The 12,538-nt window shown below is 61.7% G+C and overlaps 2 protein-coding genes across 2 annotated transcripts in view; one reads left to right on the top strand and one right to left on the bottom strand.

Moving 5' to 3' along the window:
• PSME4 (proteasome activator subunit 4) overlaps positions 1–5,773 on the bottom strand; it is a 338,013-nt gene extending 332,240 nt beyond the window's left edge. Inside the window, exon 1 of the mRNA XM_068233125.1 lies at positions 5,448–5,773. Within this exon, the coding sequence (XP_068089226.1) occupies positions 5,448–5,650 (203 nt within the window). The 5' untranslated portion in view covers positions 5,651–5,773. The remainder of the gene's footprint in view (positions 1–5,447) is intronic.
• Positions 5,774–6,207: 434 nt separating this feature from the next.
• Positions 6,208–12,538, top strand: part of LOC137504879 (mucin-3B-like) — a 28,108-nt gene continuing 21,777 nt past the window's right edge. Inside the window, exons 1-4 of the mRNA XM_068233474.1 lie at positions 6,208–6,383; positions 6,483–7,428; positions 7,885–7,989; positions 8,089–11,445. Coding sequence (XP_068089575.1) covers positions 6,208–6,383; positions 6,483–7,428; positions 7,885–7,989; positions 8,089–11,445 — 4,584 coding nt within the window. The remainder of the gene's footprint in view (positions 6,384–6,482; positions 7,429–7,884; positions 7,990–8,088; positions 11,446–12,538) is intronic.

The following is a 12,538-nucleotide window of genomic DNA, read 5'->3' on the forward strand; positions in this document are numbered from 1 at the left end:
ATGGGGAGGGGTGAGGAGTGACAGTATAGAGGGTGAGGAGTGACAGATGAGGAGTGATGGAGGGTGAGGAGTGACAGTATAGAGGGTGAGGAGTGACGGAGGGTGAGGAGTGACAGATGAGGAGTGACAGGGTGAGGCAGGACTCACGTGCTGAGCTTGCGGCTCCAGTAGAGGCCCCCCGGCCAGAGCTCCCGCAGCTGCACGGCCCGGCTCAGGTTACAGCGGATGGAGTGCAGCAGCTGGAGGGTGAGGAGTGATGGGGGGGTGAGGAGTGACAGTATAGAGGGTGAGGAGTGATGGGGGGTGAGGAGTGACATGATGAGGAGTGATGGAGGGTGAGGAGTGACAGGATGAGGAGTGACAGAGGGTGAGGAGTGACAGGATGAGGAGTGACAGGTGAGGCAGGACTCACGTGCTGAGCTTGCGGCTCCAGTAGAGGCCCCCCGGCCAGAGCTCCCGCAGCTGCACGGCCCAGCTCAGGTTACAGCGGATGGAGTGCAGCAGTTGGAGGGTGAGGAGTGATGGGGGGAGGGTGAGGAGTGATGGAGGGTGAGGAGTGATGGGGGGATGAGGAGTGACAGTATAGAGGATGAGGAGTGACAGATGAGGAGTGACAGTATAGAGGATGAGGAGTGACAGTAGAGGATGAGGAGTGACAGATGAGGAGTGATAGGTGAGGAGTGACAGTATAGAGGGTGAGGAGTGACAGTAGAGGGTGAGGAGTGACAGGATGAGGAGTGACAGGTGAGGCAGGACTCACGTGCTGAGCTTGCGGCTCCAGTAGAGGCCCCCCGACCAGAGCTCCCGCAGCTGCACGGCCCGGCTCAGGTTACAGCGGATGGAGTGCAGCAGTTGGAGGGTGAGGAGTGATGGGGGGGGAGGTGATGAGTGACAGTAGAGGATGAGGAGTGACAGTATGAGGAGTGATGGAGGATGAGGAGTGACAGGATGAGGAGTGACAGAGGGTGAGGCAGGACTCACGTGCTGAGCTTGCGGCTCCAGTAGAGGCCCCCCGGCCAGAGCTCCCGCAGCTGCACGGCCCAGCTCAGGTTACAGCGGATGGAGTGCAGCAGTTGGAGAGTGAGGAGTGATGGGGGGAGGGTGAGGAGTGATGGAGGGTGAGGAGTGATGGGGGGATGAGGAGTGACAGTATAGAGGATGAGGAGTGACAGATGAGGAGTGACAGTATAGAGGATGAGGAGTGACAGTAGAGGATGAGGAGTGACAGTATGAGGAGTGATGGAGGATGAGGAGTGACAGGATGAGGAGTGACAGAGGGTGAGGCAGGACTCACGTGCTGAGCTTGCGGCTCCAGTAGAGGCCCCCCGGCCAGAGCTCCCGCAGCTGCACGGCGCGGCTCAGGTTACAGCGGATGGAGTGCAGCAGTTGGAGGGTGAGGAGTGATGGGGGGGGGGAGGTGATGAGTGACAGTAGAGGATGAGGAGTGACAGTATGAGGAGTGATGGAGGATGAGGAGTGACAGAGGGTGAGGCAGGACTCACGTGCTGAGCTTGCGGCTCCAGTAGAGGCCCCCCGGCCAGAGCTCCCGCAGCTGCACGGCCCGGCTCAGGTTACAGCGGATGGAGTGCAGCAGTTGGAGGGTGAGGAGTGATGGGGGGGGGAGGTGATGAGTGACAGTAGAGGATGAGGAGTGACAGTATGAGGAGTGATGGAGGATGAGGAGTGACAGGATGAGGAGTGACAGAGGGTGAGGCAGGACTCACGTGCTGAGCTTGCGGCTCCAGTAGAGGCCCCCCGGCCAGAGCTCCCGCAGCTGCACGGCCCGGCTCAGGTTACAGCGGATGGAGTGCAGCAGTTGGAGGGTGAGGAGTGATGGGGGGGGGGGGGGGGGAGGTGATGAGTGACAGTAGAGGATGAGGAGTGACAGTATGAGGAGTGATGGAGGATGAGGAGTGACAGGATGAGGAGTGACAGAGGGTGAGGCAGGACTCACGTGCTGAGCTTGCGGCTCCAGTAGAGGCCCCCCGGCCAGAGCTCCCGCAGCTGCACGGCGCGGCTCAGGTTACAGCGGATGGAGTGCAGCAGTTGGAGGGTGAGGAGTGATGGGGGGAGGGTGAGGAGTGATGGAGGGTGAGGAGTGATGGGGGGATGAGGAGTGACAGTATAGAGGATGAGGAGTGACAGATGAGGAGTGACAGTATAGAGGATGAGGAGTGACAGTAGAGGATGAGGAGTGACAGATGAGGAGTGATAGGTGAGGAGTGACAGTATGAGGAGTGATGGAGGATGAGGAGTGACAGGATGAGGAGTGACAGAGGGTGAGGCAGGACTCACGTGCTGAGCTTGCGGCTCCAGTAGAGGCCCCCCGGCCAGAGCTCCCGCAGCTGCACGGCCCGGCTCAGGTTACAGCGGATGGAGTGCAGCAGTTGGAGGGTGAGGAGTGATGGGGGGGGGGAGGAGGTGATGAGTGACAGTAGAGGATGAGGAGTGACAGATGAGGAGTGACAGTATAGAGGATGAGGAGTGACAGATGAGGAGTGACAGTATAGAGGATGAGGAGTGACAGTATAGAGGGTGAGGAGTGACAAGTGAGGAGTGACAGTAGAGGGTGAGGAGTGACAGTAGAGGGATGAGGAGTGACAGGTGAGGAGTGACAGTATGAGGCAGGACTCACGTGCTGAGCTTGCGGCTCCAGTAGAGGCCCCCCGGCCAGAGCTCCCGCAGCTGCACGGCCCGGCTCAGGTTACAGCGGATGGAGTGCAGCAGTTGGAGGGTGAGGAGTGATGGGAGGGATGAGGAGTGACAGGTGAGGAGTGACAGTATGAGGCAGGACTCACGTGCTGAGCTTGCGGCTCCAGTAGAGGCCCCCCGGCCAGAGCTCCCGCAGCTGCACGGCCCGGCTCAGGTTACAGCGGATGGAGTGCAGCAGTTGGAGGGTGAGGAGTGATGGGGGGGGGAGGAGGTGATGAGTGACAGTAGAGGATGAGGAGTGACAGATGAGGAGTGACAGTATAGAGGATGAGGAGTGACAGATGAGGAGTGACAGTATAGAGGATGAGGAGTGACAGTATAGAGGGTGAGGAGTGACAGATGAGGAGTGATAGGTGAGGAGTGACAGTAGAGGGTGAGGAGTGACAGTAGAGGGATGAGGAGTGACAGGTGAGGAGTGACAGTATGAGGCAGGACTCACGTGCTGAGCTTGCGGCTCCAGTAGAGGCCCCCCGGCCAGAGCTCCCGCAGCTGCACGGCCCGGCTCAGGTTACAGCGGATGGAGTGCAGCAGTTGGAGGGTGAGGAGTGATGGGAGGGATGAGGAGTGACAGGTGAGGAGTGACAGTATGAGGCAGGACTCACGTGCTGAGCTTGCGGCTCCAGTAGAGGCCCCCCGGCCAGAGCTCCCGCAGCTGCACGGCCCGGCTCAGGTTACAGCGGATGGAGTGCAGCAGTTGGAGGGTGAGGAGTGATGGGGGGGGGAGGAGGTGATGAGTGACAGTAGAGGATGAGGAGTGACAGATGAGGAGTGACAGTATAGAGGATGAGGAGTGACAGATGAGGAGTGACAGTATAGAGGATGAGGAGTGACAGTATAGAGGGTGAGGAGTGACAGATGAGGAGTGATAGGTGAGGAGTGACAGTAGAGGGTGAGGAGTGACAGTAGAGGGATGAGGAGTGACAGGTGAGGAGTGACAGTATGAGGCAGGACTCACGTGCTGAGCTTGCGGCTCCAGTAGAGGCCCCCCGGCCAGAGCTCCCGCAGCTGCACGGCCCGGCTCAGGTTACAGCGGATGGAGTGCAGCAGTTGGAGGGTGAGGAGTGATGGGAGGGATGAGGAGTGACAGGTGAGGAGTGACAGTATGAGGCAGGACTCACGTGCTGAGCTTGCGGCTCCAGTAGAGGCCCCCCGGCCAGAGCTCCCGCAGCTGCACGGCCCGGCTCAGGTTACAGCGGATGGAGTGCAGCAGTTGGAGGGTGAGGAGTGATGGGGGGGGGGAGGAGGTGATGAGTGACAGTAGAGGATGAGGAGTGACAGATGAGGAGTGACAGTATAGAGGATGAGGAGTGACAGATGAGGAGTGACAGTATAGAGGATGAGGAGTGACAGTATAGAGGGTGAGGAGTGACAGATGAGGAGTGATAGGTGAGGAGTGACAGTAGAGGGTGAGGAGTGACAGTAGAGGGATGAGGAGTGACAGGTGAGGAGTGACAGTATGAGGCAGGACTCACGTGCTGAGCTTGCGGCTCCAGTAGAGGCCCCCCGGCCAGAGCTCCCGCAGCTGCACGGCCCGGCTCAGGTTACAGCGGATGGAGTGCAGCAGTTGGAGGGTGAGGAGTGATGGGAGGGATGAGGAGTGACAGGTGAGGAGTGACAGTATGAGGCAGGACTCACGTGCTGAGCTTGCGGCTCCAGTAGAGGCCCCCCGGCCAGAGCTCCCGCAGCTGCACGGCCCGGCTCAGGTTACAGCGGATGGAGTGCAGCAGTTGGAGGGTGAGGAGTGATGGGGGGGGGAGGAGGTGATGAGTGACAGTAGAGGATGAGGAGTGACAGATGAGGAGTGACAGTATAGAGGATGAGGAGTGACAGATGAGGAGTGACAGTATAGAGGATGAGGAGTGACAGTATAGAGGATGAGGAGTGACAGTATAGAGGATGAGGAGTGACAGTATAGAGGATGAGGAGTAACAGATGAGGAGTGATAGGTGAGGAGTGACAGTATAGAGGGTGAGGAGTGACAGAGGGTGAGGCAGGACTCACGTGCTGAGCTTGCGGCTCCAGTAGAGGCCCCCCGGCCAGAGCTCCCGCAGCTGCACGGCCCGGCTCAGGTTACAGCGGATGGAGTGCAGCAGTTGGAGGGTGAGGAGTGATGGGGGGGGGGAGGAGGTGATGAGTGACAGTAGAGGATGAGGAGTGACAGATGAGGAGTGACAGTATAGAGGATGAGGAGTGACAGATGAGGAGTGACAGTATAGAGGATGAGGAGTGACAGTATAGAGGATGAGGAGTGACAGTATAGAGGATGAGGAGTGACAGTATAGAGGATGAGGAGTGACAGATGAGGAGTGATAGGTGAGGAGTGACAGTATAGAGGGTGAGGAGTGACAGAGGGTGAGGCAGGACTCACGTGCTGAGCTTGCGGCTCCAGTAGAGGCCCCCCGGCCAGAGCTCCCGCAGCTGCACGGCCCGGCTCAGGTTACAGCGGATGGAGTGCAGCAGTTGGAGGGTGAGGAGTGATGGGGGGGGGGAGGAGGTGATGAGTGACAGTAGAGGATGAGGAGTGACAGATGAGGAGTGACAGTATAGAGGATGAGGAGTGACAGATGAGGAGTGACAGTATAGAGGATGAGGAGTGACAGTATAGAGGATGAGGAGTGACAGTATAGAGGATGAGGAGTGACAGTATAGAGGATGAGGAGTAACAGATGAGGAGTGATAGGTGAGGAGTGACAGTATAGAGGGTGAGGAGTGACAGAGGGTGAGGCAGGACTCACGTGCTGAGCTTGCGGCTCCAGTAGAGGCCCCCCGGCCAGAGCTCCCGCAGCTGCACGGCCCGGCTCAGGTTACAGCGGATGGAGTGCAGCAGTTGGAGGGATTCCCGGTCGAGCCTCGCGCTGTAGGGCAGCAGCAGGTTGTAGACGATCTCCTTCTGCGGGGTGAAGCCCAACCGCTCCGCCCGCTCCTCCCCGGCGCCCATCCTGCCGGCTCTCCTCTCCTCCCGCCGCCTGACACTGACTGACAACTCTCACTACACTCACTGCCGCCGGTGACGAAGCAGCAGCAGCCAGGGCACCAACGTCACCGGGCGCAGCTTCAATGCGTCACTTCCGCCCTTTTCCCTCAGCAAGAGCTGCAGAGCGCCACTTCCGCCCTTTTCCCTCAGAGGAGGAGTCTTTATACCATCTCCTTTCCTTTAGCTGCGCTTCAAAGCGTCACTTCCGCCGTTTTCCTTTAGCAGGTGCAACATAGCGTCACTTCCGCTTCTGTCTGTCAGCTGGAGCTGCAGAGCGTCACTTCCGCCCTTTTCCCTCAGAGGAGTCTTTACATCGTTTTCTCCGCCCCTTTCCTGCAGCTGGCGCTTCATAGCGTCTCTTCCGCCCTTTCGCTCAGCCGGCGTTGCACGTCACTTCCGCCTTTCTCTTCAATGTTTATGTCTGATCACGCTGCCTGAGCTCTGCTTTCCAGGTGGGACATGCGCAGTGTTCACCTCCTCGCTCTGCGGAGATTAGCGCTTACTGAGCATGCGCGGTAGAAATGTCAGCAGCTTATATAGGACACAGCGCCGCTCGGCGGAGCAGTGCTTTTCAGCGCTCGGAGTGTGTTTCTGCCGTGCAGCCAGATAGTGGGGCAGCAATACGGGGTGCAGAGACTGTGACCGCATTGGGGCCCTCCCTCACGGGCAGTACCAGCTCTCTATTGGTCCTGTGCTGGTAATAATAATCCATATATACTCTCAATGTTAGTAATCATTAACAAGCTGCTCCCCATCCCCCTTCTTCCACCTCTGACACTGTAGTTGCCATTGGCAGGTTGTGGTGCGTCGTCAATTTAAGAGTACTTGGGGGGGTAACCCGCCACAGCGACACTTCCGCCTCCTCCCCTCAGCCGGTGAGCGGAGTAACCCGCCACAGCGACACTTCCGCCTCCACCCCTCAGCCGGTGAGCGGAGTAACCCGCCACAGCGACACTTCCGCCTCCACCCCTCAGTCAGTGAGCGGAGTAACCCGCCACAGCGACACTTCCGCCTCCTCCCCTCAGCCGGTGAGCGGAGTAACCCGCCACAGCGACACTTCCTCCTCTTCCCCTCAGCCGGTGAGCGGAGTAACCAGCCACAGCGACACTTCCGCCTCCACCCCTCAGCCGGTGAGCGGAGTAACCCGCCACAGCGACACTTCCGCCTCCTCCCCTCAGCCGGTGAGCGGAGTAACCCGCCACAGCGACACTTCCGCCTCCTCCCCTCAGCCGGTGAGCGGAGTAACCCACCACAGCGACACTTCCGCCTCCTCCCCTCAGCCGGTGAGCAGAGTAACCTGCCACAGCGACACTTCCGCCTCCTCCCCTCAGCCGGTGAGCGGAGTAACCCGCCACAGTGTCACTTCTGCCTCCTCCCCTCAGCCGGTGAGCAGAGCAACCCGCCACAGCGACACTTCCGCCTCCTCCCCTCAGCCGGTGAGCGGAGTAACCCGCCACAGCGACACTTCCGCCTCCTCCCCTCAGCCGGTGAGCGGAGTAACCCGCCACAGCGACACTTCCGCCTCCTCCCCTCAGCCGGTGAGCGGAGTAACCCGCCACAGCGACACTTCCGCCTCCTCCCCTCAGCCGGTGAGCGGAGTAACCCGCCACAGTGTCACTTCTGCCTCCTCCCCTCAGCCGGTGAGCAGAGCAACCCGCCACAGCGACACTTCCGCCTCCTCCCCTCAGCCGGTGAGCGGAGTAACCCGCCACAGCGACACTTCCGCCTCCTCCCCTCAGCCGGTGAGCTGAGTAACCCGCCACAGCGTCACTTCCGCCTCCTCCCCTCAGCCGGTGAGCGGAGTAACCCGCCACAGCGACACTTCCGCCTCCACCCCTCAGCCGGTGAGCGGAGTAACCCGCCACAGCGACACTTCCGCCTCCTCCCCTCAGCCGGTGAGCGGAGTAACCCGCCACAGCGACACTTCCGCCTCCTCCCCTCAGCCGGTGAGCGGAGTAACCCGCCACAGCAACACCTCCGCCTCCCCCCCTCAGCCGGTGAGCGGAGTATCCCACCACAGCGACACTTCCGCCTCCTCCCCTCAGCCAGGGAGCGGAGTAACCCGCCACAGCGACACTTCCGCCTCCCCCCCTCAGCCGGTGAGCGGAGTAACCCGCCACAGCGACACTTCCGCCTCTTCCCCTCAGCCGGTGAGCGGAGTAACCCGCCACAGTGACACTTCCCCCTCTTCCCCTCAGCCAGTGAGCAGAGTCACCCGTCACAGCGTCACTTCCACCTCCACCTCTCAGCCGGTGAGCGGAGTAACCCGCCACAGCGACACTTCCGCCTCCTCCCCTCAGCCGGTGAGCTGAGTAACCCGCCACAGCGACACTTCCACCTCCACCCCTCAGCCGGTGAGCGGAGTAACCCGCCACAGCGACACTTCTGCCTCCTCCCCTCAGCCAGTGAGCGGAGTAACCCGCCACAGCGACACTTCCACCTCCTCCCCTCAGCCGGTGAGCGGAGTAACCCGCCACAGCGACACTTCCGCCTCCTCCCCTCAGCCGGTGAGCGGAGTAACCCGCCACAGCGACACCTCCGCCTCCCCCCCTCAGCCGGTGAGCGGAGTATCCCACCACAGCGACACTTCCGCCTCCTCCCCTCAGCCAGGGAGCGGAGTAACCCGCCACAGCGACACTTCCGCCTCCCCCCCTCAGCCGGTGAGCGGAGTAACCCGCCACAGCGACACTTCCGCCTCCCCCCCTCAGCCGGTGAGCGGAGTAACCCGCCACAGCGACACTTCCGCCTCCTCCCCTCAGCCGGTGAGCGGAGTAACCCGCCACAGCGACACTTCCCCCTCTTCCCCTCAACCGGTGAGCGGAGTAACCCGCCACAGCGACACTTCCGCCTCCTCCCCTCAGCCGGTGAGCGGAGTAACCCGCCACAGCGACACCTCCGCCTCCCCCCCTCAGCCGGTGAGCGGAGTAACCCGCCACAGCGACACTTCCGCCTCCTCCCCTCAGCCGGTGAGCGGAGTAACCCGACACAGCGACACTTCCGCCTCCTCCCCTCAGCCGGTGAGCGGAGTAACCCGCCACAGCGACTCTTCCGCCTCTTCCCCTCAGCCGGTGAGCGGAGTAACCCGCCACAGCGACACTTCCGCCTCTTCCTCTCAGCCGGTGAGCGGAGTAACCCGCCACAGCGACACTTCCGCCTCTTCCCCTCAGCCGGTGAGCGGAGTAACCCGCCACAGCGACACTTCCGCCTCTTCCCCTCAGCCGGTGAGTGGAGTAACCCGCCACAGCGACACTTTCCCCTCTTCCCCTCAGCCGGTGAGCGGAGTAACCCGCTACAGCGACACTTCCGCCTCCTCCCCTCAGCCGGTGAGCGGAGTAACCCGCCACAGCGACACTTCCGCCTCCTCCCCTCAGCCGGTGAGCGGAGTAACCCGCCACAGCGACTCTTCCCCTCAGCCAGTGAGCGGAGTAACCAGCCACAGCGACACTTTACCCTCTTTCCCTCAGCCAGTGAGCAGAGTCACCCGTCACAGCGTCACTTCCACCTCCACCCCTCAGCCGGTGAGCGGAGTAACCCGCCACAGCGACACTTCCACCTCCTCCCCTCAGCCGGTGAGCGGAGTAACCCGCCACAGTGACACTTCCGCCTCCTCCCCTCAGCCGGCGAGCGGAGTAACCCGCCACAGCGACACTTCCGCCTCCTCCCCTCAGCCGGTGGGCGGAGTAACCCGCCACAGTGACACTTCCGCCTCCTCCCCTCAGCCGGTGAGCGGAGTAACCCGCCACAGCGACACTTCCGCCTCCTCCCCTCAGCCGGTGAGCGGAGTAACCCGCCACAGCGACACTTCCACCTCCTCCCCTCAGCCGGTGAGCGTGGTAACCCGCAACAGCGACACTTCCACCTCCCCTCAGCCGGTGAGCGTGGTAACCCGCCACAGCGACACTTCCACCTCCTCCCCTCAGCCGGTGAGCAGAGTAACCCGCCACAGCGACACTTCCGCCTCCTCCCCTCAGCCAGTGAGCGGAGTAACCCGCCACAGCGACACTTCCGCCTCCTCCCCTCAGCCGGTGAGTGGAGTAATCCGCCACAGTGACACTTCTGCCTCCTCCCCTCAGCCAGTGAGCGGAGTAACCCGCCACAGCGACACTTCCGCCTCCTCCCCTCAGCCGGTGAGCGGAGTAACCCGCCACAGCGACACTTCCACCTCCTCCCCTCAGCCGGTGAGCAGAGTAACCCGCCACAGCGACACTTCCGCCTCCTCCCCTCAGCCAGTGAGCGGAGTAACCCGCCACAGCGACACTTCCGCCTCCTCCCCTCAGCCGGTGAGCAGAGCAACCCGCCACAGCGACACTTCCGCCTCTTCCCCTCAGCCGGTGAGCGGAGTAACCCGCCACAGCGACACTTCCACCTCCACCCCTCAGCCGGTGAGCGGAGTAACCCGCCACAGCGACACTTCTGCCTCCTCCCCTCAGCCAGTGAGCGGAGTAACCCGCCACAGCGACACTTCCGCCTCTTCCCCTCAGCCGGTGAGCGGAGTAACCCGCCACAGTGACACTTCCGCCTCCTTCCCTCAGCCGGTGAGCGGAGTAACCCGTCACAGCGACACTTCCCCCTCCTCCCCTCAGCCGGTGAGCGGAGTAACCCGCCACAGTGACACTTCCCCCTCTTCCCCTCAGCCGGTGAGCGGAGTAACCCGCCACAGCGACACTTCCGCCTCCCCCTCTCAGCCGGTGAGCGGAGTAACCCGCCACAGCGACACTTCCACCTCCTCCCCTCAGCCGGTGAGCGGAGTAACCAGCCACAGCGACACTTCCTCCTCTTCCCCTCAGCCGGTGAGCGGAGTAACCCGCCACAGCGACACTTCCTCCTCTTCCCCTCAGCCGGTGAGCGGAGTAACCAGCCACAGCGACACTTCCGCCTCCCCCTCTCAGCCGGTGAGCGGAGTAACCCGCCACAGCGTCACTTCCACCTCCTCCCCTCAGCCGGTGAGCGGAGTAACCCGCCACAGTGACACTTCCGCCTCCTCCCCTCAGCCGGCGAGCGGAGTAACCCGCCACAGCGACACTTCCGCCTCCTTCCCTCAGCCGGTGAGCGGAGTAACCCGCCACAGTGACACTTCCGCCTCCTCCCCTCAGCCGGTGAGCGGAGTAACCCGCCACAGCGACACTTCCGCCTCCTTCCCTCAGCCGGTGAGCGGAGTAACCCGCCACAGCGACACTTCCTCCTCTTCCCCTCAGCCGGTGAGCAGAGTAACCCGCCACAGCGACACTTCCACCTCCTCCCTTCAGCCGGTGAGCAGAGTAACCCGCCACAGCGACACTTCCACCTCCTCCCCTCAGCCGGTGAGCAGAGTAACCCGCCACAGCGACACTTCCGCCTCCACCCCTCAGCCAGTGAGCAGAGTAACCCGCCACAGCGACACTTCCGCCTCCACCCCTCAGCCAGTGAGCAGAGTAACCCGCCACAGCGACACTTCCGCCTCCTCCCCTCAGCCGGTGAGCGGAGTAACCCGCCACAGCGACACTTCCGCCTCCTCCCCTCTGCCGGTGAGCGGAGTAACCCGCCACAGCGACACTTCCCCCTCTTCCCCTCAGCCGGTGAGCGGAGTAACCCGCCACAGCGTCACTTCCACCTCCACCCCTCAGCCGGTGAGCAGAGCAACCCGCCACAGCGACACTTCCGCCTCTTCCCCTCAGCCGGTGAGCGGAGTAACCCGCCACAGCGACACTTCCGCCTCTTCCCCTCAGCCAGTGAGCGGAGTAACCCGTCACAGCGACACTTCCACCTCCTCCCCTCAGCCGGTGAGCAGAGTAACCCGCCACAGCGACACTTCCGCCCTTTTCCTCTCAGCCGGCATGGATCATCACCTGCCACAGCTTCACAGTGTGCTCCGCCCAAGCTCTAACCTTACCCCTTATGCTCTGCCTAGCACTAACCTTACTCCAGAGCAGGGACAAGGTCCTCCAGCACCCAAGGCTGAGACACCAAAGTGCGCCCCTCCATCCCTCCCACCCCAGCTGTCACACACTGATTGCTATTAGACTAAGAGACGCCACAGGGCCCACAACCTCCCCAACACCTTAATATCTAGTTATCTGGTGTGCAGTCACTGCTATGTATCCCCTTTTCTTATTTCTTTCTGCTTCATACACAATTAGGAATAACAGCTCAATGAATTTTGCGCCCTCTCCTACACTGCGCCCTGAGGCTGGAGCCTCTCCAGCCTATGCCTCGGCCCGGCCCTGCCTTACTCCCTAAGCTCCGTCTAGCAGTGTTAGGCCAGAGCTGCAGACACTAGGGGGTGCTCTATAGGCAGTAGCAGTGTTAGGCCAGAGCTGCAGCCACTAGGGGGCACTCTATAGGCAGTAGCAGTGTTAGGCCAGAGCTGCAGCCACTAGGGGACGCTCTATAGGCAGCAGCAGTGTTAGGCCCGAGCTGCAGCCACTAGTGGACGCTCTATAGGCAGTAGCAGTGTTAGGTCAGAGCTGCAGCCACTAGGGAGCACTCTATAGGCAGTAGCAGTGTTAGGCCAGAGCTGCAGCTACTAGTGTGCGCTCTACAGGCAGTAGCGGTGTTAGGCCAGAGTGCAGCCACTAGGTGGCACTCTATAGGCAGTAGCAGTGTTAGGCCAGGGCTGCAGCCACTAGGGGGCGCTCTATAGGCAGTAGCAGTGTTAGGCCAGAGCTGCAGCCACTAGGGGGCGCTCTATAGGCAGTAGCAGTGTTAGGCCAGAGCTGCAGCCACTAGGGGGCGCTCTATAGGCAGTAGCAGTGTTAGGCCAGAGCTGCAGCCACTAGGGGGCGCTCTATAGGCGGTAGCAGTGTTAGGCCAAAGCTGCAGCCACTAGGGGGCACTCTATAGGCAGGAGCAGTGTTAGGCCAGAGCTGCAGCCAC

The sequence above is a fragment of the Hyperolius riggenbachi genome, chromosome 4, assembly GCF_040937935.1.
Source record: "Hyperolius riggenbachi isolate aHypRig1 chromosome 4, aHypRig1.pri, whole genome shotgun sequence".
Lineage (NCBI taxonomy): Eukaryota > Metazoa > Chordata > Amphibia > Anura > Hyperoliidae > Hyperolius > Hyperolius riggenbachi.